Source organism: Kogia breviceps, chromosome 3, assembly GCF_026419965.1.
Source record: "Kogia breviceps isolate mKogBre1 chromosome 3, mKogBre1 haplotype 1, whole genome shotgun sequence".
Lineage (NCBI taxonomy): Eukaryota > Metazoa > Chordata > Mammalia > Artiodactyla > Physeteridae > Kogia > Kogia breviceps.
The window spans coordinates 168,654,486-168,681,108 of NC_081312.1; the positions used below are offsets into that span (position 1 = coordinate 168,654,486).

General features: G+C 43.5%; 1 protein-coding gene across 3 annotated transcripts in view; it reads left to right on the plus strand.

Annotated features, from left to right (window-relative positions):
- CDC123 (cell division cycle 123) overlaps positions 1 to 17,148 on the plus strand; it is a 57,898-nt gene extending 40,750 nt beyond the window's left edge. For 2 of the 3 annotated variants that reach the window (XM_059056720.2, XM_067030304.1), the window contains 4 exons: positions 395 to 423; positions 12,411 to 12,536; positions 15,975 to 16,112; positions 16,902 to 17,148. In XM_059056720.2, the coding sequence (XP_058912703.1) occupies positions 395 to 423; positions 12,411 to 12,536; positions 15,975 to 16,112; positions 16,902 to 16,928 (320 nt within the window). In that variant the 3' untranslated portion in view covers positions 16,929 to 17,148. Of the gene's footprint in view, positions 1 to 394; positions 424 to 12,410; positions 12,537 to 15,974; positions 16,113 to 16,569; positions 16,616 to 16,901 lie in introns of all 3 variants that reach the window. The other variant, XM_067030303.1, reaches the window with a different exon arrangement.
- Positions 17,149 to 26,623: the final 9,475 nt, after the last annotated feature.

Sequence of the window (26,623 nt, forward strand, 5' to 3'; positions counted from 1 at the left end):
TTTTAAAAAAGATGAGTCATGTCCTAAGCATGGCTAGATAGTGTGCTTTCCTATTGCAGATTTTACCCATTTTATTCCCCATCAAGCAGTTAGTGATTGATGCTCTTTTCTCTGATATAGATAACCTGTCTCTAATTGTGAACTGGTTGAGGCGATGCTGGTGTTTGGTTTGAATTTTTAAACATGAGGGATTACGGCTGAGGACAGAGAAAAGGAAAACAAAATTATATAAGTAAAACGTTGCAGGATGCCTTTTTATGTTTGAAGTTTTGAGATGTAGAAGCAGGAAGTCCTTTAAGTAACTAATAATAAAATGCATTTTAATTTCCAAAAGGAGGCGTAGATGATGAAAATAGAAGTTTGTTACTAACTTCAAGTTTTTTCTCCTTTGCAGTTGTATTCGATATATATAGAGACAGTAGGGTAAGTAAAAATGACACTTGATATGCTTTAAATACATAGGCATTCCCTATGGAAGGGCTCACCGCTCAACAAATATTTTCTCAAATCAGCTACGATGCTTGAAATTCACCGTGGCCAAGAATCTCCCCTTAAAATATCTTTAACACTAGGAGACATGATATCTTCCATTGTTATGTGTCACAAATTCAAGGATTATTAATTTAACAGATGGCTAAGGCCACCCTGGGTTCTCCTTTCCCCTTTTGTCGGGGGCCTGGGCCTACTTAAAATAGTTGAGTTTGTACTCTTCGGTGTGGCCAGGAATTTGTCATTGGATATTTAGAAGTTATTATTTTCAGTTGCCTGAAAGGCCCTTAGCATGATTCGAGTCACTTGCATCTTTAGACTGAAGATGAGGATTCGAGTAGTTTGTATTTATTCTGTAATCTTGAAGTGATGGAAACTTCTGTAATGAAAAAGAAAACAAAAACCTGACCTAGTAAATCCTGCAGCAGAGATTTCACTATCAAGACATGCAATCTTTTCAGAGAAATTTGGGTCACTAGGTGTCCTGTGACAGTGCTCACTGACTTAGCTGTTCAGAGGACAGCAGGTGTGTTTTCTAGACATTAGACCCCTGTGTTTCTTAAATGTCTCTCACATTTTTCTTCTTCCCTCTCTACGCTCCTATCGCCTCATCGTAGTGATGATTGTGATACCTTTGAATCATTTTTTGGACAAAAGGAGAGGCCCATATGGTCATATCCCAAAATAACTGTTAACTATTTACTCATCTCTGTCAAGCCAAAGGCATCACTTACTCTGTTTTCATGTCAGTCTTTTTTTTTTTTTTTTTACATCTTTATTGGAATATAATTGCTTTACAATGGTGTGTTAGTTTCTGCTTTATAACAAAGTGAATCAGTTATACATATACACATGTTCCCATATCTCTTCCCTCTTGCGTCTCCCTCCCTCCCACCCTCCCTATCCCACCCCTCTAGGTGGTCACAAAGCACCGAGCTGATCTCCCTGTGCTATGCGGCTGCTTCCCACCAGCTATCTATCTTACATTTAGTAGTGTATATATGCCCATGCCACTCTCTCACTTTGTCACAGCTTACCCTTCCCCCTCCCCATATCCTCAAGTCCATTCTCTAGTAGGTCTGCATCTTTATTCCCATCTTGTGCCTAGGTTGTTCATGACCTTTATTTATTTATTTATTTTTTAAGATTCCATATATATGTGTTAGCATACGGTATTTGTTTTTCTCTTTCTGACTTACTTCACTCTGTATGACAGTCTCTAGGTCCATCCACCTCACTACAAATAACTCAGTTACGTTCCTTTTTATGGCTGAGTAATATTCCATTGTATATAAATGCCACATCGTCTTTATCCATTCATCTGTTGATGGATACTTCGTTTGCCTCCATGTCTTGGCTATTGTAAATAGAGTCATCTTCACAATGTTGATACTTCCAATCCAAGAACATGGTATATCTCTCCATCTATTTGTATCTTTAATTTCTTTCATCAGTGTCTTATAATTTTCTGCATACAGGTCTTTTGTCTCCTTAGGTAGGTTGATTCCTAGATATTTTATTTTTTTTGTTGCAGTGGTAAATAGGAGAGTTTTCTTAATTTCACTTTCAGATTTTTCATCATTAGTGTATAGGAATGCAAGAGATTTCTGTGCATTCATTTTGTATCCTGCTACTTTACCAAATTCATTGATTAGCTCTAGTAGTTTTTGGTAGCATCTTTAGGGTTCTCTGTGTATAGTATCATGTCATCTGCAAACAGTGACAGCTTTACTTCTTCATTTCCAATTTGGATTCCTTTTATTTCTTTTTCTTCTCTGATTGCTGTGATGAAAACTTCCAAAACTATGTTGAATAATAGTTGTGACAGTGGGCAACCTTGTTTTGTTCCTGATCTTAGTAGAAATGGTTTCAGTTTTTCACCATTGAGGACAATGTTGGCTGTGGGTTTGTCATATATGGCCTTTATTATGTTGAGGAAAGTTCCCCCTATGCCTACTTTCTGGAGGGTTTTTATCATTAAATGGGTGTTCAATTTTGTTGAAAGCTTTCTCTGCATCTATTTAGATGATCATATGGTTTTTCTCCTTCAGTTTGTTAATATGGTATATCACGTTGCTTGATTTGCGTATATTGAAGAATCCTTGCATTCCTGCGATAAAACCCACTTGATCATAGTGTATGATCCTTTTAATGTACTGTTGGATTCTGTTTGCTAGTATTTTGTTGAGGATTTTTGCATGTATGTTCATCAATGATATTGGCCTGTAGTTTTCTTTCTTTGTGACATCTTTGTCTGGTTTTGGTATCAGAGTGATGGTGGCCTTGTAGAATGAGTTTTGGAGTGTTTCTCCCTCTGCTATATTTTGGAAGAGTTTGAGAAGGATAGGTGTTAGCTCTTCTCTAAATATTTGATAGAATTCACCTGTGAAGTCATCTGGTCCTGGGCTTATGTTTGTTGGAAGATTTTGAATCACAGTTTCAATTTCAGTGCTTGTGATTGGTCTGTTCATATTTGCTATTTCTTCCTGGTTCAATCTCAGAAGGTTGTGCTTTTCTAAGAATTTGTCCATTTCTACCAGGTTGTCCATTTTATTGGCATACAGTTGCTTGCAGTAATCTCTCATGATCCTTTGTATTTCTTCAGTGTCTGTTGTTACATCTCCTTTTTCATTTCTAATTCTATTGATTTGAGTTTTCTCCCTTTTTTTCTTGTTGAGTCTGGCTAATGGTTTATCAATTTTGTTTATCTTCTCAAAGAACCAGCTTTTAGTTTTATTGATCTTTGCTATCGTTTCCTTCATTTCTTTTTCATTTATTTCTGATCTTATCTTTATGATTTCTTTCCTTCTGCTAACTTTGGGGTTTTTTTGTTCTTGTTTCTCTAATTGCTTTAGGTGTAAGGTTAGGTTGTTTATTTGAGTTGTTTTTTGTTTCTTAAGGTAGGATTGTATTGCTATAAACTTCCCTCTTAGAACTGCTTTTGCTGCATCCCATAGGTTTTGGGTCATCGTGTTTTCATTGTCATTTGTTTCTAGGTTTTTTTTAAATTTCCTCTTTGATTTCTTCAGTGATCTCTTGGTTATTAAATACGGTATTGTGTAGCTTCCATGTGTTTGTATTTCATACAGATTTTTTCCTGTAATTGATATCTTGTCTCATAGCGTTGTGGTCGGAAAAGATACTTGATATGATTTCAATTTTCTTAAATTTACCAAGGCTTGATTTGTGACCCAAGATATCATCTATCCTGGAGAATGTTCCATGAGCACTTGAGAAGAAAGTGTATTCTGTTGTTTTTGGATGGAATGTCCTATGAATATCAATTAAGTCCATGTTGTTTAATGTATCTTTTAAAATTTGTGTTTCCTTATTTTTTTCATTTTGTATGATCTGTCCGTTGGTGAAGTGGGGTGTTAAAGTCCCCTACTATGATTGTGTTATATGATTTCATATGATATATGTTACTATGATTTCCCCTTTTATGACTGTTAGTATTTGCCTTATGTATTCAGGTGCTCCTATGTTGGGTGCATAAATATTTACAATTGTTATATCTTCTTCTTGGATTGTTCGCTTGATCATTATGCAGTGTCCTTCTTTGTCTCTTGTAATAGTCTTTGTTTTAAAGTCTGTTTTGTCTGATATGAGAATTGCTCCTCCAGCTTTCTTTTGATTTCCATTTGCATGGAATATCTTTTTCCATCCCCTCACTTTCAGTCTGTATGTGTCCCTAGGTAGGTCTAAAGTGGGTCTCTTGTAGACAGCATATATATGGGTCTTGTTTTTGTATCCATTCAGCCAGTCTGTGTCTTTTGGTTGGAGCATTTAATCCATTTACATTTAAGGTAATTATCGATATGTATGTTCCTATTACCATTTTCTTAATTGTTTTGGGTTTGTTATTGTAGATCTTTTCCTTCTCTTGTGTTTCCTCCCTAGAGAAGTTCCTTTAGCATTTGTTGTAAAGCTGGTTTGGTGATGCTGAATTCTCTCAGCTTTTGCTTGTCTGTAAAGGTTTTAAACTCTCTGTCAAATCTGAATGAGCTCTTTGCTGGATAGAGTAATCTTGGTTGTAGGTTTCTCTCCTTCATCCCTTTAAATATGTCCTGCCACTCCCTTCTGGCTTGCAGAGTTTCTGCTGAAAGATCAGCTGTTAACCTTATGGGGATTCCCTTATGTGTTATTTATTGTTGTTCCCTTGCTGCTTTTAATATTTGTTCTTTGTATTTAATTCTTGATAGTTTGATTAATGTATGTCTTAGCACGTTTCTCCTTATTTATCCTGTATGGGACTCTCTGTGCTTCCTGGACTGGACTATTTCCTTTCCCATGTTAGGGAAGTTTTCAACTATAATCTCTTCAAATATTTTCTCAGTCCCTTTCTTTTTCTCTTCTTCTGGGACCCCTATAATTCAAATGTTGGTGCATTTAATGTTGTCCCAGAGGTCTCTGAGACTGTCCTCAGTTCTTTGCATTCTTTTTTATTTATTCTGCTCTGCAGTAGTTATTTCCACTATTTTATCTTCCAGGTCACTTATCCGTTCTTCAGCCTCAGTTATTCTGCTATTGATCCCTTCTAGAGAATTTTTAATTTCATTTATTGTGTTGTTCATCACTGTTTGTTTGCTCTTTAGTTCTTCTAGGTCCTTGTTAAACGTTTCTTGTATTTTCCAGGATTTTGGATCATCCCTACTATCATTATTCTGAATTCTTTTTCAGGTAGACTGCCTATTTCCTCTTCATTTGTTAGGTCTGGTGGGTTTTTGCCTTGCTCCTTCATCTGCTGTGTGTTTTTCTGTCTTTTCATTTTGCTTATCTTACTGTGTTTGGGTCTCCTTTTCACAGGCTGCAGGTTCGTAGTTCCTGTTGTTTTGGTGTCTGTCACCAGTTGCTAAGGTTGGTTCAGTGGGCTGTGTAGGGTTCCTGCTGGAGGGGAGTAGTGTCTGTGTTCTGGTGGATGAGGCTGGATCTTGTCTTTCTGTTGGGCAGGTCCACGTCTGGTGGTGTGTTTTGGGGTGTCTGTGGCCTTATTATGGTTTTAGGCAGCCTCTGTGCTAATGGATGGGGTTGTGTTCCTTTCTTGCTAGTTGTTTGGCATAGGGTGTCCAGCACTGTAGCTTGCTGGTCGTTGAGTGGAGCTGGGTCTTGGCATTGAGATGGAGATCTCTGGAAGATTTTCGCCGTTTGATATTACGTGGAGCTGGGCCGTCTCTTGTGGACCAGTGTCCTGAACTTGACTCTCCCACCTCAGTGGCAGAGCCCTGATGTCTGGCTGGAGCACCAAGAGCCTGTCCTCCACACAGATCAGAATAAAAGGGAGGAAAAAAAGAAAGAAAGAAAGAAGAAAATAAAATATACAAAAAGAAAAGAAAAGAAAGTTATTAAAATAAAAAATAATTATTAAGAGAAATATTTTAAAAAGTAAACCAAAAAAAAACGGACAGACAGAACCCTAAGATAAATGGTAAAAGCAAAGCTATACAGACAAAATCACACACAGAAGCACACACATACACACTCACAAAAAGAGGAAAAGGGAAAAAAAAAAATATATATATATATATATATATCGTTGCTCCCAAAGTCCACCTCCTCAATTTAGTTTGGGATGATTTGTTGTCTATTCAGGTATTCCACAGATGCAGGGTACATCAGGTTGGTTGTAGATTTTTAATCCAATGCTTCTGAGGCTGCTGGGAGAGATTTCCGTTTCTGTTTTTTGTTTGCACAGCTCCCGGGGTTCAGCTTTGGATTTGGACCCGCTTCTGCATATAGGTCGCCTGAGGGCTTCTGTTCTTCATTCAGAGAGGACGGGGATAAAGGAGCAGCTGATTCGGGGGCTCTGGCTCACTCAGGCCGTGGGGAGGGAAGGGTACGGATGCGGGGCCAGCCTGCGGCTGCAGAGGCCAGCGTGACGTTGCACCAGCCTGAGGAGCGCCTTGCGTTCTCCCGGGGAAGTTGTCCCTGCATCACGGGACCTTGGCAGTGGTGGGCTGCACAGGCTCCCGGGAGGGGAGGTGTGGAGAGTGACCTGTGCTCGCACACAGGCTTCTTGGTGGCGGCAGTAGCAGCCTTAGCATCTCATGCCCGTCTCTGGGGTCCGCGCTGATAGCCGTGGCTCGTGCCCGTCTTTGGAGCTCCTTTAACGGCGTGCTTAATCCCCTCTCCTCGAGCACCCTGAAACAATGGTCTCTTGCCTCTTCTGCAGCTCCAGACTTTCCCGGACTCCCTCCCGGCCAGCCGTGGTGCACTAGCCCCTTCAGGCTGTGTTCACGCCGCCAACCCCAGTCCTCTCCCTGCGATCCGACCGAAGCCCGAGCCTCAGCTCCCAGCCCCGCCCATCCCGGTGGGTGAGCAGACACGCCTCTCGGGCTGGTGAGCGCTGGTCAGCACCGATCCTCTGCGGGAATCTCTCCGCTTTGCCCTCCACATCCTGTGGCCGCGCTCTCCTCCGTGGCTCCGAAGCTCCCCCACTCCGCCACCCGCAGTCTCCACCCACAAAGGGGCTTCCTAGTGTGTGGGAACCTTTCCTCCTTCACAGCTCGCTCCCACTGGTGCAGGTCCCGTCCCTATTCTTTTGTCTCTGTTTTTTCTTTTTTCTTTTGCCCTACCCAGGTACGTGGGGAGTTTCTTCCCTTTTGGGAGGTCTGAAGTCTTCTGCCAGCGTTCAGTAGGTGTTTTGTAGGAGTTGTTCCCCATGTAGATGTATTTCTGATGTATCTGTGGGGAGGAAGGTGATCTCCGCGTCTTACTCTTCTGCCATCTTGAAGCTCCCTCCCATGTGTCTGTCTTCACGGGTGATGGCATCTGTTAAGAGTTAGAAAGAGGAGCCGTGAACTGAGATGTGGTACAAAGGAGGGATGTCACCTGGCAGAGTTTCAGCTTAGTGGAAACAAATGTTAGAGAAAGGACTGGGAGCTGGCACAGTAGAATGGGTAGGAACCTGAGCTGGTGGGCACCCATGGCTCTGTTCTAAAGCCAGACCCTGGCCACATCCAGTCAGTCACGCACCATTGTTTATCGAGAGCCTGTCCTGTGTTAGATGCTGGGCTTCTAACAAGCAGTTTCCAACCAGATGATCTCTCGACCATCATGGAGCTTATCTTCGAGACTTAAGCATTCCAGGATTGGCCTAGTAGCAAGCAGGATCGAATCAGTGAGGGAGGGAGGGAACCTAGCCCATTGCCCTGAATGTGCAGCTCAGAAGAGCTTTATTCTCATTTAATTCAGCATCTCCTTTAGTCCATACCACCCTGTGAGTTGTGTGTTATTTGTTCCCATTGTTCAGATATTCAGTCTGAAGCAATTCTGTTCTAATGCAGTTATATTTAATGGCATTTGAAAATCTGGGGTTTGCCAGGGTGTCTCAGTATTTCCCTGGCACATGTCCAGGTCTGCTGTGGTTCAGTAGGGCTGGCAGGTCCGTGCACATTTGTGACTTGGTGAAACAGCTATATAAGTGTCTTAAGTGAAGTTGGACATGGACGTCAGTAATTATGACTGTGATCTGACAGAACTGAAAGCAGATTGCGTGCTTTTAAAGTGGGAAACACGCCAGTGTAAACATCCTGACGGTTTCTGAGAAGAGATGTCAGCCATGATGTAAAACTCATTTGTATTCATTCAGTGGCACTGGTATCACTGTTTCTTAGACATTGTCTTGATTATATAATTTTATGGCTACTCTTATGAGAAAGCTAACCCTTCTTTTATGTCGGTCTCTAATCTGAAGTATAGCCAGAGTGTGTCTAGGCTTGGTGACACTCTGATGTGTCCACGTTCGGACAGCGACTGGGCAGGTGGACTCAGTGTTGACAGCTTCTACCTGCCCAGTAAGTCAGAGCTACAGTGCCCCCATCCAGTAGGTCTGGGACGAGGCCTTGGAATATGTATTTTAAGAAGCTTCTTGGAAGCAACCTAAGTGTCCATCATCGGATGAATGGATAAAGAAGATGTGGCACATATATACAATGGAATATTACTCAGCCATAAAAAGAAACGGAATTGAGTTATTTGTAGTGAGGTGGATGGACCTAGAGTCTGTCATACAGAGTGAAGTAAGTCAGAAAGAGAAAAACAAATACCGTATGCTAACACATATATATATGGAATCTAAGGGAAAAAAAAAACGGTCATGAAGAACCTAGGGGTAAGACGGGAATAAAAACACAGACCTACTAGAGAATGGACTTGAGGATATGGGGAGGGGGAAGGGTAAGCTGGGACAAAGTGAGAGAGCGGCATGGACATATATACACTACCAAATGTAGGGTGGATAGCTAGTGGGAAGCAGCCGTATAGCACAGGGAGATCAGCTCGGTGCTTTGTGACCACCTAGAGGGGTGGGATAGGGAGGGTGGGAGGGAGGGAGACGCAAGAGGGAAGAGATATGGGAACATGTGTATATGTATAACTGATTCACTTTGTTATAAAGCAGAAACTAACACACCATTGTAAAGCAATTATACTCCAATAAAGATGTTTTTTACAAAAAAGAATAAATCTTAATGTATACAAATTTAAAAAAATCATTTAGGAGTTTGGGGGAATCCCAGAATGGAATGCAGAAACTGAGAAAAGAATTTGAATGTATTACAAATCCCAGTTGTGGGACATTCTGCAAAATGTCTGACCAATAATCTGCAAAACCGTCAAGGTCATCGAAAACAAGAGTCTGAGAGACAGTGAAAACCAGGAGAAGCCTAAGGAGACATGACCATTAAATGTGATGTGGTATCACTGATGAGATCCTAGAACAGGAAAAGGAAATTAGAACACAGTTAAGAAAAATAAAAGATAAACCAAGAACTGGGAGAAAATATGTGCAATGCACATTTCTGATAACGAACTTCTATCTGAAATCATACAAATAACTCTTAAAACTCAACAACAACAAACAAGAACTAAATTTAAAAACTGGGCAGGGGTACATTAAAACTCTCTGTACTATATTTGCAATAACTCTATAAATCTAAAGCTGTTCTAAAATAAAAGTTTACTTTTTTTTTTTTTTTTTTTTGTGGTATGCGGGCCTCATTGTTGTGTCCTCTCCCGTTGCGGAGCACAGGCTCCGGACGCACAGGCTCAGCGGCCATGGCTCACGGGCCCAGCCGCTCTGGGATCTTCCCAGACCGGGGCACGAACCCGCGTCCCCTGCATCGGCAGGCGGACTCTCAACCACCACGCCACCAGGGAAGCCCAAAAGTTTACTTTTAAAGAAAAAAAAAAAAGAAGCTTCTTAAGTGATGATAATGCACAACTAGAATTTAGAATAACTACTTCAGGTACTTGAAAAATGATTCGGGTCCCCCTATGTATTTTTTTTGGTACAGTTATTGTCTTGTTATTAATTTCATTGCTTTTGGGGATGAATATCATCTCGTATCTTTGATATTGTTGAGAATGGATCTGCAGCCTCGTCACTTTTTAATTTCTGTCTTACGAGTGGTTGAGAAAGAATGTACAATTTCTAATGTGCTAAGTATTCTTTAGATATTTGTTAGATTAAGCTTGTTAATGTCATTAGTGTGAAAATATACATAGAAGGTTGATTCTTAACCTTGCTCCTCTGCACTCCTATGGTGTTAGTTTTTTATGTATCCTTCCAGTATTTTCTTGATGCAAAAACAAGCAAGATACTTATTTTTTTCCATCTTTCTTACACAAGAGTTAGCATATGACATACACTTGCACCTTGCTTTTTATACTTTTTGAAAACAGTGTATCTTGGAGAGCTTTCCATGTTCTCACAAGGCATAGTATTTCATTATGTTGATGTACCATCTAGTTTGATGAGTCACTTCCCTATGGATGAATGCTTAGCTTGTTTCTAGTCTTTTACACACTGTGCTATGGTGAACAATCTGTATACTGGTGTGTGCACATGTGTGCACGTCCTGGTCTGGACTGAACTCTTTCAAGGAGTAGACTCTGTGTTACTGATCTTTATGCCCTCATGCCTGGCGCGGTGTTTGGCGCATAGAGATTTAGTTGGGTGGATAGCGGGGTGGTCAGTTGGTTGGTATTAGGAAGGTCGGTGTGACCCCTCTTGTCTGATGGGTTGCCTAAACGCAGAATTTCTCAGGATGTCTTCTTCCTGAGGTGTGACATGAAAAACATGTTATAGGTTGGAAATCCTTATCTTGATAGTTTTATGCCTGATTATAGCTGGCTACTAGAGGATGGCTTCTGAACTACAGAACAAATTCTGCCAGCTATCAGTCCTAACAGTGGTGATTTTATTTGTTTTTTACAATGTTGGCATATTTTTAGTTTATAGAGCTAAATATTCTGATACTAACAGGTGCAAAAGTGGTTTTTTTCTTTCTTTTACTAAGGAGATAGTTTTACTGGTTATAAAATCTCAAGTCGAAAGGGTTTGACTTTTAGAAAGTACTCACTTTGTTAAACTAACATACAGTACATCAGAGACATCTGAGTAATCACTGAAAAAGCAAAGCTGAAATCATAGCAAGGAGTTGATTGCTGACTGACAGTATTTCACGTAGTCAGAGAAGGTACGAGTGGGCACCAAACTGAAGTGAGGATACAAGTCAAGTGGCAAGAAGGAATTGCAGGGTTTCTCCTGGGGATTGTAGAAACCAGGAAACTTGGCCAATGGTATATGGTAGAAACTCCCTGTAGTAGTTCTTTGCCGCTTATTAGAGGTTTCTAGTTTGCAGCCAGTCCTAGGAAGATGTTTCATCTTTCTTAAACTTTTCCTTTAACACAGATGAGAAACAGTGCTAGATATTAGTAATGTTGGCTTAGCAGTCCAGTTCCTTTTTTTTTTTTTTTTTTTTTTTTTTTTGCGGTATACGGGCCTCTCACTGTTGTGGCCTCTCCTGTTGCGGAGCACAGGCTCCGGACGCGCAGGCCTAGCGGCCATGGCTCACGGGCTTAGCTGCTCCGCGGCATGTGGGATCTTCCCGGACCAGGGCACGAACCCGTGTCTCCTGCATTGGCAGGCGGATTCTCAACCACTGCGCCACCAGGGAAGCCCAGTCCAGTTCCTTTTTAATTTTACACATACATGGCTGATCAAGGCACGATTGCTACATATTTACAGAAAAAACTACCAACACAAAAGCTGTACGATTAAATAAATGTCTCAATGAGAAAAATCAAAAGGAGCAAAGATAAAAGTTTCAACGAAACATTTATCTAATAAAATGTCACATAACATCTCCGTGATCAGATGTGTTGGCTTTAATCTCCTGGCAGGATTTCACAGATTCTCCAGCTCCTTTACGTCAGCGCTCTGCCACTTTATACCAAGGTGCAGACTCTGTCTGACTGGGTCAGAGGTGTCCTTTCCCTGAGGCTGGAACCTATCACTTCGGCCATCGCTACTCTCAGAGTAGGAGAAGATGGCTGTTTCTTTTAAAGGTTGATTTCTTTTCTTCATCTCCCTTTCATGTGCCATCAGGCTCTATCATGCAGAGAAAACGGTTATGACATTGAAATGAAAGACAGCTGAGCATTTTCTTATGCCTTTCGTGTGTTTAAAAAAAGCAAGCCTTTGCAGAAACCTCTCAGGGCTCGGGGATGGTGCTCAGAACTGCTGGCCTCTTCATGAAAGATCTTGAAGTCACCCTTGAGAGCATTCCAGTCATGCTACTTCGGTGGAACGGTTTTGTGAGATTCTCCTTTCCTGGCTTGGGTTTTTGACATAAAATTCTCGTGTGATTGGAGGCGGAAGTCTACATATATGTCTTCGCCGGGCTTTCTTTTCAAGGTCTCTCCTCCGCCTTTACGGGCGGCCTCCCCTTTGGCACTGTGCCTGCACCACTTAGACAGGCGGCCCCTTCTCGGATGGGGCCTGGAGGAGACTGTCTTTTGAAAGAAGTGATATGATTTCTAAGATGACCTTTTGGGTAGAATAAGATGATCTTTCTGATAAGCCAGATTACAGACTTTGTTTTATTTTATTCTTATTGACCTTTCTTTCTGTACTGCAGGGGAAGGTGTGGCTGATTGATTTTAATCCATTTGGTGAAGTCACAGATGCACTGCTGTTTACTTGGGACGAACTGTTATCTGGAAGAAACTTAAAGGGTGATTTTAGTGAAGAAGCCCTGGAGCAGGTAAGATGATCACAAAGATCCACAGGAAACCTGTCAGTCCACTGAGGAATTGCTCGATGGTTCTCCAGGCGCTGATACAGATTTACTCATAGATACTTTGCTGAGTTCTTCGTTTCGTGCTCTCTCGTGAATGTTTTCCGTCTTTCACAAAATAGCTATATTAGACAAGGGGTGTGCGCTTTGATTTCTTCACTTCACTTTGTCTAAAGTGCAGATGATCGTCTGATAGTTTCTTTTCTGGTTATTTTTCTTTTACTTGGCTCTTCTGTCCTGCCCACCTGAGAATCCGGACCATGGGTCAGGTCACGCATCTCTTTATTCTGGTCCCAGCCCCGGGCTGCCATGCACAGTTAGAGGGATGTCGCCCAGATGCGTAGACGGGGTGGGGAGGGGGCTCGTCCAAGGCGCCACCCCTGGCTTCCCGTGGGCTCTGACCGCAGGCTCTGTTGCCCTCGCCAGCGTCCCCTCCTGCTGTCCACCGTGGCCGTCCCACCCACTCCACGCTCCTCAGAGCTTCCGTCCATCACTCCTGTCCTCCTCAGCAGCTGCTTTCGTGTCTTCCCTCTTAGGAAAAGAGAAGCCATCGGTGAGAACTCACTCCGTTTAACTGTCGTCAAACCTACAGACTTACCTGCATCCTTCCTCCCGATTCTCGTCTCTGCCCCTGCGTCTCTCCAGGTTCCTGGGGCTACCATCTGTCTTCTTTCCTTTTTCCAGTCTCTTCCTTTCTCTGTAAGCAGGTAACCGTGTTCCGACGCCTCCTGTCATAGAAAGCAAGACCTCCCTCAGCCCTGTGACGCCTGCTCATTTTTAAAGGAAATTCTAAAGTCACCCATAATCCCACCTCCTCGAGAGCCACTGTTAATATTCTGGTGTGTAACCTGCCTGCACACATACACCCGAGGCTTTCTAAAGTAAATGGGAGTGCTCTGCATCTGCAGTTCTTCATTTCGTACTCTGTCCTGGGTGTTTCCTGTCTTACAAAATAGTTTTATTTTCACACAGTTGTTTAGAAACACACACAGAGAGAATTAGAGGCGAGACTTGAAATCCTACTACCTAGAAATGGCCATTCTTACCACCTCCGTTAAGGTTTTCTGGGCATTTTGTGTGTACATACACATGCACGTGCACACGTTATTTTGGCAGTGGGGTCCTGCGCGTTCCTCTCCTGCTGTCGGGCCACTCGCTAGTCCTGTGGCCACCGCTCCCCACCCCTCTTGCCGCCGGGCCTCCCCCGGCTCCCCCCCTTCCCCCGCCAGCCCCCGGTGCCAAAGAAACTGCTTGTGGTGAGGGCTCCACCAACATGTCAGGAATTCCAGCGAGCAGTGCACGGCCCCGCTCTTCCTCAGCGCCGGGCCGCGTCTGAGCTGTTAGCCCTTGGCCCGGTCACACCCTTTCCCCTGGTTTCCGTGACACCGGCTCGCCTCCCGGCTTTCTTCCTGCCTCTCCGGCTGCTGCCTTGCCCTCCGTGTGAACATCTTTCCTTCTGTCTGCCTCTGAAATAGTCTTTTTCATCCTTACTCTGTCCCGGGCCGTCCTGGGCCGTTTTTCTAGATCTGACTGTGGTCCCTGTTTTCCACATCAAGGCGCTTGCCCTGCCGTGTGGGCCTTGCCTGCGGACTTGCCTGCCTCCTGCCTCGGGCTGTAGGTTTCCGAGCCCGTTGATGGGGTCTCTGTTCTCCATGTGTCTGTGGGGCCGCACACAGTGCCAGGCACAGCTAAGCGTTGATCGAATTAGTGAATGAAGGGATCCTATTCCTGCTGGCATCTTAAGAGTTGTGGGCCATTAAATCTGAGCGTCGAGGAAGAAGATTTGGCACAAGGCTATTTTTAAATATGAGGGACAGAGTTATTGGATAGAAGCAGCTTGCACAAGATTCACTGTATGATCCAAATTCATTCATTCTTCCTCCCCTCCCTCCCTCCCTTTCTTTCTTCTTAATGTAAACCACCTCATACTGGAGGTTGGGGATGACAGAAGGGCAACAGGAACTGCCCCCTGCCTTTCCCCACCATCACCTCCCGTCTGTCCTCCACCGCACAGAGACCCGCCTTCCTTTCGTTCCTCGAAGCCACAAAGCCCTGCCTGGCCTTCAGGTCTTTGCACTGGTCGTTTCCACTGCCTCCAAAGCCGGGTCCACTCCCAGACCTCACGAGGCTGCTTTCCTCCTGCTTCCCAGTTCTCAGTGCAGACGTCCCGTCCTTAGCAAGGTCCCCCCTGGCCCCCCTCTAAAGGGGTGTCTACAGGGTTCTCCTCTTACCATAGCGCCCCGCTCGTTTGTTTTCTTAACACTGTTTACTCTCTGGAACAAGCTTGTTAATTTATTATTTGCGGGGCTTCCCTGGTGGCGCAGCAGTTGAGAGTCCGCCTGCCGATGCAGGGGACACGAGTTCGCGCCCCGGTCCGGGAAGATCCCACGTGCCGCGGAGCGGCTGGGCCCATGAGCCATGGCCGCTGCGCCTGCGCGTCCGGAGCCTGTGCTCCGCGACGGGAGAGGCCACAGCGGTGAGAGGCCCACGTGCCACAAAAAAAAAAAAAAAAAAAAAAAATTATTATTTGCTTGCTAGGTGGCCGTCTACCATCTTGTTTTCCAATTTTTCTCCCACCCCTAGAACAAGGTCCAGCAGACAGTTGGTGTTTCATGAGTACTTGTCAGATGGCTGGTCTGTCTGTCTGTCATAAAGGATGGCCTGCTTTCTAGGGCTCCACGGCCCTGTTCCATCCGAGTTCCCGGCCTGTCTGCACGTGCTGGACACCGTCCGTCCCTCACCTAGGTCTCTGCCACCCATGAAGCCCAAACACAAGGCCTCTGACTCTGAAATCCTTTTCAGCACCAGGCAACACGTGAATATTCTAGGCAAGACTCAAAGCATGTACAAAAGAGAATGTGAAGACTTGTTAAACATGATCCTTGAGTTTGCAGTTTTACACAGGTGCCGAGAGGAGTCTACAAATAAGTATGTACAGTGATGTGAGAAAAGCACAGCAGCATTAGGGACTCGGAGCACTTGTCTGCCCTAGCCGTTAGCTCTGTTCGCTAAGGTGGCACTCCCAGCAGCGCGCCTGGGGACGGCGACAGTGTTTATAAAGCACGCTGGCCTGTGTGGGACCGCTCGGGGCAGCCTCAGGCCTGCAGAGACCCGCAGCCCTTCATGGCCACGGTCGCTGCACGCCCGGCACTCAGGGACCACGTGGCCCCCCGCGGGGACTCTGTCTTCGGATGCCTTAGATGTGTATTTTCTTGTGAACATGTGGAAGTATTTTAAAAACCTTGGTGCTTTCTTTTACTCCAGTATCTGATTTTCTTCCCTACGTAGTACAGAAGAGAGGACATGGAGTTGGCGTTGCTACGCCAGCATCTTTTTCAGTTTGAAGAGTAGACTTAAAAAAAGGGCTTTCTCACCGACTTTCCTTTTTCTCTTTCCTTTGTAAAGGATGCTCCGGCCTTCCGTTGCACCAACAGTGAGGTCACAGTTCAGCCGAGTCCCTACCTGAGCTACCGACTGCCCAAGGACTTTGTGGACCTCTCCACCGGGGAGGACGCTCACAAACTCATCGATTTTCTCAAACTGGTAAGGTTTATGTGTACTTAGTAGGCTGGCCAGCTCCGCTTTCAAGTTGACTCTTTAATATTTCCTTTTAGTCATATACCACGTAGACTTTTATTTGATGATTGCGAATTGGGCCAGAATTACTAAGTGAGGTCATTTTATAATGACATGTCAAGTAAGCTGAAAGATTAATTTATTGATTAAAACGACAGAAAATGTTTTTTATGTGTATGCTTTGAGTACTTTTCATAATACTTGTAATCTTGAAGAAAGTAGGTATAGTTGACCCTTAAACAACCAGGGGAAAATCCACACATAATTTATAATGAGCCCTTCGTATCCACGGTTCTGCATCCACGGATTCAACCGGCGGTGGGTCCTCAGTACCGTAGTATTTGCTACTGAAGAAAATCCACGTGTAAGTGGCCTGTGAAGTTCAAACCCATGTTGTTCAAGTGTCAACCGTATACTGTTATAGGGCTGAGAGCAGATCAGATCTCTCCTGTGGGTGCTCCAGGGGGAAGGTGAGTATTTGTATTTGTGTGTGTTTCTGGGTGGGGATATTTGTACGTAAAGAAGAAAGAGAAGAAAACGTTCAAATATCTTGAGGATAATGTGCCCAGGAGCCAAAGTGATAAACTACTTTAATGAACTACGTAAGGCATGCTTTTTTTCCGTGATAATTTTCAACCACATCTTTTGTTAAGGGCCTCTAGAAAATTATACTTGCTGACAGAAAAAGCGATCTTGGCTGAACAAATATCCCAATTAGAATGTGCTGTTCTAATGCATCTTGGTTTCCTTTGACAGAAAAGGAATCAGCAAGAGGATGACTGATTAGCATGCTAGAGTTCAAGGCCAAGTCACGCAGGAAACCACCGCTGCTTCTGGAGGCCGTACATAGTCCGCAACCTCCTATTAACCCAGTCAGCGGGGGAGGGGGAGGGGGCAGCGTGGAAGTCAGTGGCTTTTTATATTCCTGTATAAAACTGGGGGAAATGGAGGGACTTTGCTACCTGTAAAAATAACACAATAAATAGATCTTAAACATAGGAAACCATCCTGTTCTGATGATAAAATACTTTCTATGAAATACCTTGTTCTTTAGGCTCCGTCTATTTATATTTATCTCTGTTCCTGTGCTATTTTTTTTTTTTTTAAATACCTGGCAGGTAAGTGGGCAAGTTTATATTTGTTATACAGAAATGGGTTCTTTCTTTATCATTACTTTTCCCGTTGAAAAAATAGAACCTTATATTACTATAGAAAATATTTTTCCTACTTTGAGGATTTTCATGTGATTTTTCTATCAGTTGAGCTTTAGTTTGGGTATAGTTAAAATAATACAGACTTCTCAAACTGTCAACCATGAATTTCAGTATAGTACCTTAATATGTATCCCTAAAACTATCACAGATATAATTCAGCCTTTTAAACAATTACTGGAATTTGGGGGGAGGTAGATTCACTTTTTTAGGCCACCGTTTTAGTAATTCTTCAGTGTCCTGACGGGTGATGATATATCAGTGATACCTGATTTACTCAGCACTTATTAAATGCTAAGACACTCTGCTAAGTGCTCTTTATGTGGTATTTTACATCACGGAGCAATTTAAGGAAACAGACGTTACAGTTTCCTAGGGTATCTATCTAATGTGGTATCACAGAATATTTTACTAGTCGGAGGTATGTTTCTCAACATCAAAGAGCGTGTGCTCCCACAGAAAGTTAACAGAGAGTGGTGGGGCGAAATCTCCCCTTTCTGTGTAGTTAAGGCAGATTATGTGTAGTGATGAAAGATAACATTTCTCGTTAGGTTATTTCGAATTCTAGCTAGCTGTGTGGTTTCTCCGTTATAGTCACTTGATATTGGTGTTTAAAATACAAAGATCAAGTGTATCACATGCCATTTCTGAGGCCAACCGTTTGAGGTATAAGTGCTTCAAAAATATTTTTGTTTTTTAAACTGCTCACGGCCTTCTGTTACCTCGTAATGGAGGGATTTATTGTTGTGAGTTGATTTCATCTTAGCTCCGAAGTTGGCTTCGCCAAGATGACACTTGACTAGTCAAAAAAAGGAAACGTATTTGATACCAATTGAAAAAGTTTAGACTGTATAATAAAAAGACTCAAGCAGAATTTAGCAAACAGTTTATAAAAAGGACAATTCTTGGTGTAGAACTCATTAACTTTTTACTTTAATTTTCCTGAGGGTATGATTGAGTTGAACTCGTACTTCCCTTTTAAAAATGTGATTTTGGTACATTGTTTCTGTAGTATATTTAATTCTAGTTGATTTTCCTGGTGTTAATATTAAATATAGGAGAACATGTAGGAAATATTCTCCTAATTCAGATGTCATTTACGCCTGTCTAAAGATTAGTTTTCGAATTATCCTTTTATTATGTTGGCTTTATCTATTCTTTCTCTGAGGTACCTCAGGTTTGCGCTTGAATTTAGAGAGTGGATACACGTGTGATTCCTTAGTCTGGTTCCGAAATCCTGCCTTCAGAAGAGGAGACATCACAGATCTTGATTCTGACGGGTTGCGATAAACATGTTTACTTTGTCCTGCAGGCAGTGGCATGTAGCACAGGCCTCACAAACAGCAGACTTTGCCAAAAGTTCTGTTTAAAGAAGTGTCATTTTGATTTGCATTTTCTGAGTTCATAGATCTTTCCCATCGACTCAGCTTTTTTTTTTTTTTGGAAATTGAGGATCATGTCAGTTAAAAAGCAAACAAAGCTTGTGTGACTCAGTTCTTCAGCTTAAATTTGTTTCTTTACTTATAAATTGGAAGAATAATAATCATAAACTCATGCCTCTGTTAAATGAGATGTAAAGCTTTTCATGTAGTGCATCGTATGCGAGCCCCTAAGAAATGGCAGTTTTTACCATTCTGCTTTGCAGACCTCTGTGATTTAAAGGCAAATTCTTTCTTAACAGAACCAAAAAAATTTTGAGTGGAAAGGGACTTCAGAGATCATTCAACCCAGTTTCTTTTCCTTTTTCCCTCCTTCCCTTTCCTCTTTTTCCCTTTCTTTTTTTTACAGAAAACTGCTCACAGAAGTTAAGACTTGTCCAAAATTGTAGCAGAATCAGAACCACAAAAGAACCTCTAGTCTAATGCTGCTCTCTAAGGATTTTTAGCCTAATATTCTTTGTAGATAAGTTTCAACCAGGACAAATTATTATTTTAATAATAAAATTTTCAAAAAGAATTGTTTTTTAAATAAAAGTAAGTACAGATTCATTTCACACATCTCTGTGCAGAGGAATTAAATCAAAAGATACTAAATATAGAGAAATTAAATGAAGAAATAACTGAAAGATTTAATTCAATTTCATGTTTGTATTAACTAGGCTGATCTTGAGAGGAGACTTAGCCATCTTTAAACATTATAAAGACAGAATTCCTATTTAACTAAACGTTTTATTCATGTGTTGTCTTGGTCATAGAAAACAGTAAGTGTTCTAAGAAAAGAAATAGTGATAAACTCACCCTCCATATGCACTGCAGGTCTATTATGTATACACATTAAGAAGAGGCTTGAGGAATGGTAGTATAAGACCGAGTAAAAAAAAGTGGTTGAAGCTGCAGCTCAATGCCCCATGTCATGGGCTTAGGCAGTGAGTCTGGCATTAATTACCTGAAGAGAGAATGCATTCAAATGTGTCTTTTTTTTTTTTTTTTTTTTAAACCAGGGAAACCAAAATAAGATGACACTTCTAAATACATATAGACAGAAAAATTAACAGAGGTGGAACATTAAGGTAAAGATGCTGAGGCAGCGACTTGTTCATCCAGCAGACATTTTTCAGGTCCAGGACAGTGTTAGATGCCGTGTGTACATCTTAAGCGTCCTGCCTTCAGAGACCTAACAGGATACAGGACACCATGATAGACTCGTACGTGAAGAAGGAGGGTTTGATGAGTTGCAGCCAACTTGAAGACCTCTGTGGGTGCAGGAAGAGCGGTCAGGGCCTCGTCCAGGTGAGATGTTGGGATTTTATTCTCAGGTGAGGCGGGAGGCCATTGGGAAGTTTATGCAAAGGAGAGACGTAATCTCATTTAGGGCTTTGAGGTGTTAACTCTGGTTTCTGGGTGGGAAGCGGAGCGATCAGTTAGGAGACCGTGACTCGTGGTGGTCAAGGTGGCCCCGGCTGGGGGGGAAGGCGGTGTGAGGACATGAGGTGCAAAGACTGGGGATACAGCCGAGGGGAAGCCCTGATGGGATGTAGGGCGTGAAGGAGAAAGAGGGTGTGAGCTGCCGGGTGGAGGGGAGGCAGTTTTCTAAGCATGAGAAGGAATAAAAGGGAACCAGGTTAGGGAGGGAAATCAAGACTTCCGTCTTGGACATGAAGAATTTGAGATTCCAGTGACTTACCAAGTAAAGATGTCGAGAGACAGTTGGATTTAACAATTAGAACTTGGGGAATTCCCTGGTGGTCCAGTGGTTAGGACGGGGCACTTCCACTGCCATGGGCCCAGGTTCAACCCCTGGTTGGGGAACTAAGATCCCACAGGCCACACAGTGCGGCCAAAAAATCCCCCCAAAACAATTAGAACTTCTGTGGAACAGTAGGAGCAGATCAAAAGGCCTGGCAAATTGGGAAGGAAAGCCAGGGGATGGCATTATGTCCAGCTACGTGGGACACTGCTAAGAAGTTAGATAAGGCGGGCTTCCTGGGTGGCGCAGTGGTTAAGAACCCACCTGTCAATGCAACGGACACAGGTTCGAGCCCTGATCCTGGAAGATCCCACATGCCGCAGAGCAACTAAGGCCGTGCGCCACAACTACTGAGCCCGCACTCTAGAGCCCACGAGCCACAATTACTGAAGCCCGTGTGCCACAACTACTGACGCCAGTGTGCCTAGAGCCTGTGCTCCGCAGCAAGAGAAGCCACTGCGATGAGAAGCCCGTGCACCGCCACAAAGAGTAGCCCCCGCTCACCGCAACTAGAGAAAGCCTGCGCACAGCAACGAAGACCCAACACAGCCCCCCCCCAAAAAAAAAAAAATTAGATAAGGCAACAAAAAAAGTTCTTACATATTACGGGTTGAAATCTTTTAATTTGTTGGAAGACCTAATGTGGGCGTTTAGTGTGAATTTACACCGGTTATTCTTACTGATTTTTATGTATAAAGTACAAATCTCTTCGCACCACAGAAGTTAATATTTAACAATATAATTATTTTGAGATTCTTTAATTGATCATTTAATTTTGTTAAAGTCTCAGTATGAGCTAAGATGACTGAAATTGTGTTTCCTGCATCGCTGATTTTTTTGACTGTTGGACACTCACATTTAATGGGTAGAGTTCTTAGGTGGATTATCTCACCATGTACTTACAGACTTTTAATCAAGGAAAGACTTAAACTGAATTTCCCCTACTAGTTGCAAGTGGTTCTCCCCACCTTGAAAAATGTCTGTAAAGTGTCAGTACTAATTTTGGAACAAGGCAAGCAGCTAGGGAGTCAACTACCCATTCATGGGAATGGATTTCTTTGAGAATCTGGTGAAAGATATAGGCTCACCGGAGGAAAATCTTTACACACGGTTTCAAGGGGTCTTAGACCTCAGATGAAGACCCCTGCACTAAAGCTGTGTAGGATCAGATTAGAAGCCAGAGCTTCTGCACTTGTAAGAATGGAGCCATTTCATAGTGTGTAGTGTGCCTCAGAGAAGTAACACACACAGCTTCCCTTTCAACTCAAGTAGTTTCCAACAGTGTTGTTTCTGTGATTAATTTATAGTACATTCCCCTCAGATTGTCAGCTCTCATAAACAAAGTAAACTGAGTTTTAGAATTCCACCAGAAAAGCAGAACTAGTATGAGTCATGTACATACATATATGTGTATATGTAAAATCACCCTATGACATATGTATGTATACATGTACACTTGTTATACACACCTGTGTGTGTGTGTGTGTGTGTGTGTGTGTAAATAAGGGATTTATTACATGGGAGTGACTTACTCAGTTGAGGTTAGCTGGCTACACAAGTCTGAAGCCTTAGGGCAGGCTGGGACTCCAGGCACGGGACGAAGCTCTTTGTCCACGGGTGGAATTCAGTGTCTTTCTCTCGGGAAAGGCGCAGCCCTGCTTTCAAAGCCCTCCAACTGATGAAGTCAGGCCCACCAGGATACTCTGCCTTAGATTTAACAGATGGGGACTTTCATTGCATCTACAAAATTCCCTTCACAGCAGGACCTAGGTTAGCATTTGAATAACTGGGGATGGAACCTTGCTTTGCCATGTTGACACATCAGAAGATAGCACATATTAGAGAAGAAGGTCCCCTTGTACTTACAGAAGCAAGTTCTGGTGATGGATTAGTTCAGGAGTAACTGACTAATTCCTATTGTTTTAAAAGGAGCAAACTGATTATGCACTGGAATGGATGTTATCCTTGAAAGCAGGTGCTTTAAGGATGACCATACACTTATTTTTGTGATGTTGCCACCACTCCAAAATCTTTTCTTGAATCTTCTTGGAAGTGCCTTCAGATCCATTTATAAGCCACAGAAGAAAATCTATCTTACAATCTATCTATAGATTGTTTTCTAACCTATCTGTCCTATTTTATTCAGTACCTTGTTTTTTGATTGAAACTGATACACACTTCTGTATCATTTTTCTTTCTCATTCATCAGACTTGGTTCAGGATTCTTCCAAAATTCAGATGTCCGCTTCAAGAAGTCTTAATCCATTTTATGTGCCACTAGGACTTTGATCTTCCTGAAGCACGTTTCCGGTCCTTCTAACGCTTAAAGCCTCTCAGCGGTTTCCCATTTCTTAGAAGTTGATGTGCCGACGTCTCAGATAGGCGTTCAAAGCCCAGAGCAGCGTAGCCCCGAGTCTGTCTCTGCGGCCCAGTTCCGTCCCCCGTCAGCACGCACTGTTCTCCAGCCGACCGCGGTCACTTGTGGGAGCTGAGGATGTCTTTCTCTTTCTCACCTGTTCCTCTGACTGTGCTTTGCCCCCTCACGCCTGCTCCCCCCCACCCCATCTTCTGGTTGTTAAAAGCTAGCCTTCAAGGCCCGGCTCCAGTGGCACAGAGTCCTTTCTGTGCTGGGGTGTTCACAGCACTTTGGTGTTATCGTCGCTTTTACGCTTAGAACTTGGTGGTATACGATGTCGGTGCTGTAATCATACTGCTCCTAGTGAACTTAGGGCGACACTGGTGTCCTGGCTTCGCCCTCGCAGCAGTTGGTGTGGTGCCCTCTCGGGGCCAAATGAATGTGATTTCACGTCAGGGACGGGTTGTGACATAGAAGCAATTCAAAACGAGCCCCCCAAACGCTTTCCAGCACGGCAGCATCACCAAAACCTAACGCATCACTCTCAAAATCCACAATTCGACCAACACAGCACTCAGTTACATACGTTAATCTGTCCTTTCTATTCACATCATGGAATCGCTACTCGAAAAGGTTATTAACGGGCTCTTGTCGGGAATTCCCTGGCAGTCCAGTGGTTAGGACGCAGAGCTCTCACTGCCGAGGGCGAGGGATCGATCCCTGGTCGGGGAACTAGGACCCCACAAGCCGCGAGGCGCCAAAAAAGACAAAGAAAGAGCTCTTGTCTTTCTTTAACTGAACCAAACCACCCAAAGCCTGTTGCTAATATCTTGTCCCACAGCCTTCATGATGCAACACGTACACTCCCCTTTCAACTGGGGATAAACCCCAACTAATTACTTCTTCCTGCTGGTTCTGAAACAGTTCTGTGGAACCTCAGACTGTTCTGCCTGTCTGCCTTTCATCTTTTCAGACACACCTCCCTCCCCGTGCCCTTCCCAGCGCAGCAAAAGCAGGGTCTCCGTCCCAGGCGGGCACAGACAGGACCACTGCCTGGGATTTGCTGCCTTATGTGTCCAAACACTCCGAATGATAATCTCTTTGGAGGTAGTTCTGGTTTGGTTTGGTTTCGCTTTTAAGTGGAAAATGTGGCTCTTCCGTTGCTGTTGCATCTCAGCATAGCCTTTTCACACGGACCCCAGAGCCAGGCAGCCTGCATTAGGACTGGCTTTGTCCTGGGTAAGGTATTGCATCCTTCTATCCCTGTGTTTCCGCATCTGTAAAGCAGAGATGGCAGTAGCCCCTATGTCACAGGGCTGCTGCCAAAAGTCAGTGTAGGACAGTTCCTGGCGTCATAGTGAATGCTTGGTAGATATAAACTCTTACTTACAGTGTAAGTGTACTGTGTAAGTGACACAGTGTACTGTGTCATTACCGTGGTGTGTTTCAGTGAGCTGTCCACCTCGATGATAGAACTGTGTTTTCTGCCTTCTGCTTTTCCTGTGTTAGTGGGGAGGGGTGTTTTTTGTTTGTTTGTTTTTGGTTTTTTGCGGTACGCGGGCCTCTCACTGTTGTGGCCTCTCGCGTTGCGGAGCACAGGCTCCGGACGCGCAGGCCCAGCGGCCATGGCTCACGGGCCCAGCCGCTCCGCGGCATGTGGGATCTTCCCGGACCGGGGCACGAACCCGCGTCCCCTGCATCGGCAGGCGGACTCTCAACCACTGCGCCACCAGGGAAGCCCAGTGGGGAGGGTTTTAATGGGGAGATCCCTCTGTGTTTATTTTCCCCATCCTACCTGCATACCCGGCCTTTGCTCTGCCACAGCATTGCCTGTGGTGGAACCAACATTCCCCCCAAAGGCTCACTCTTCCTGCCCGAGATACAATGCGTGCCTTTCCAGAGCCACTCCACTTGACCTGGGACCAGGAGGGAGCAGCCTGCAGGTAAATGCTTAGTTGAAAATAAATCCAGTATATCAGGAATTAGATTGGGGGCTGAAAAACAATTCATCCTTTCAGGAGACACAAGAAATGACCAACCTGGTGATACAAAAATTGTAGGATAGGGAATGCCAGCTGCTTGATGTAAGTTACCTGACTCTTAATTCTATAGCTATATGAGTTAAGCAATAATTTCCCCCATTTTGTAGAAGATGAATTTGCAGCTCAGTTAGTTTGCTCTAGATAACAAACAGTAAATTACAGGGGTGGGGTTCAAACCCAAATACATCCAAGCTCAAAGCTTATGCTTTTCACCCTATATATCAAAAACCTCAGAAGACTTCAAAAACCACAGAAGAATAACCTGAAATCTATGAGGGTTTATGTGGACTGTATTCAATTAATCTGTGGCCCTTTCAGTTTTCCTTACAAGTAAAATATATATAGCCTTCTCGAAAAATTCTGGTGGAGGCCATGCATCCAAGTGGTTTCTATTTTTGTGAACTGGAGACCAAGTACAGGAACAAATTTGGAAGCATAGAAAATAAGACTTGGAACCTCCTCGCTACTTCAAGAACAGGTTCCTTTCACTGTCCCATTTCAAGAGTTAATGATTCTCTCACCATTCTAGTCCCCACCCGCTTAAGCCAGGTCACGTTGGTTTGCTTTAGTTCCGCAGTGGAATTCTGAGAGCCCAGCCATTCTTCCCTGTGGCCCGGGAGAGCCTGCCAGAGAGCATGTGCCCCTGCTCTGGGCTCCCCGGTTCGCCCTCTGCTTTGTGCTGCAGGTTCTGCAGTTCCGTGATGACTCTCACGGTTCCGTGTGTGCGTTTTATCCTGTGCCCTCCCTCATTCAGCTTTTGGTTAACGGGGTCTCTTCTACTAAAGCAAGAGCGGAGCCGCGTGGCTGGGCGTTGTGCCCTGGTGTTCTTGCTCGACAAGGGCTCTGAACAGATCACTCGGCTTTCATTACATTTTGAGGAAGATAACTAGAAATCTGAAAAAAAAAAAAAAAAAATCCCTGAAAGCTTATGTGTTGACGGGAGGGTACACTTTTCTTGTCCTTCTCCACCCTGGAATAGAATAACCACATGCATCTCTGAGGCTGCTGGGAAGGAGTCCCAGGAGCAGCACGATATTTTAGAAATTTCACCTGTTTTTGAGTCTTTGGTTGCTCTATTTTTTTCCCCTGATTTCCTCGTCTCCTGATTCTTTGATTCCTTTAGTTTAGGTTTCTGCAAGCCCTGGATGGGTAGGAGGCAATAGGCCCTGACCTTGAGGAGATTTACAATCCAGTGGTGAAATAGACACACACGCGCACACGCAAGTAGAATGTCTAAGATATGTGGATACACATATGTGTTGCCAGGCAACAATAAATAAAGATGTGGCTTGATTTATAGTTGGTTTTATAACATGTAAAATGTTTTAAAATTTTATAGAAATTTTATAAATTAAAAGTTGTTTTAATGTAATTTATTGAGTTTATGAGAACAAGACTCTACAGTAAAAAGAAAAATCTTCCCATTTTGTCCCATTATGCGAATACCTACCCACCAGATGACCAGTCCTTAACATGGTTTGTTGCATATCTGTTTTCTTTAATGCCACACAGCTCCATCTATACCAGGGTGACATTTGAGAGGTGAGAGAAGGGGGCTTGTTGAAGGGATTGTACTTGCTGTGTCAGATTTCCCTGACTCAGACGTGAGTGATTATTGGTTGAGATGGGAGAATCAGGGCACAAGAGGATCCTTTGTGCATGACAAAACTCTGAGATAGAGTG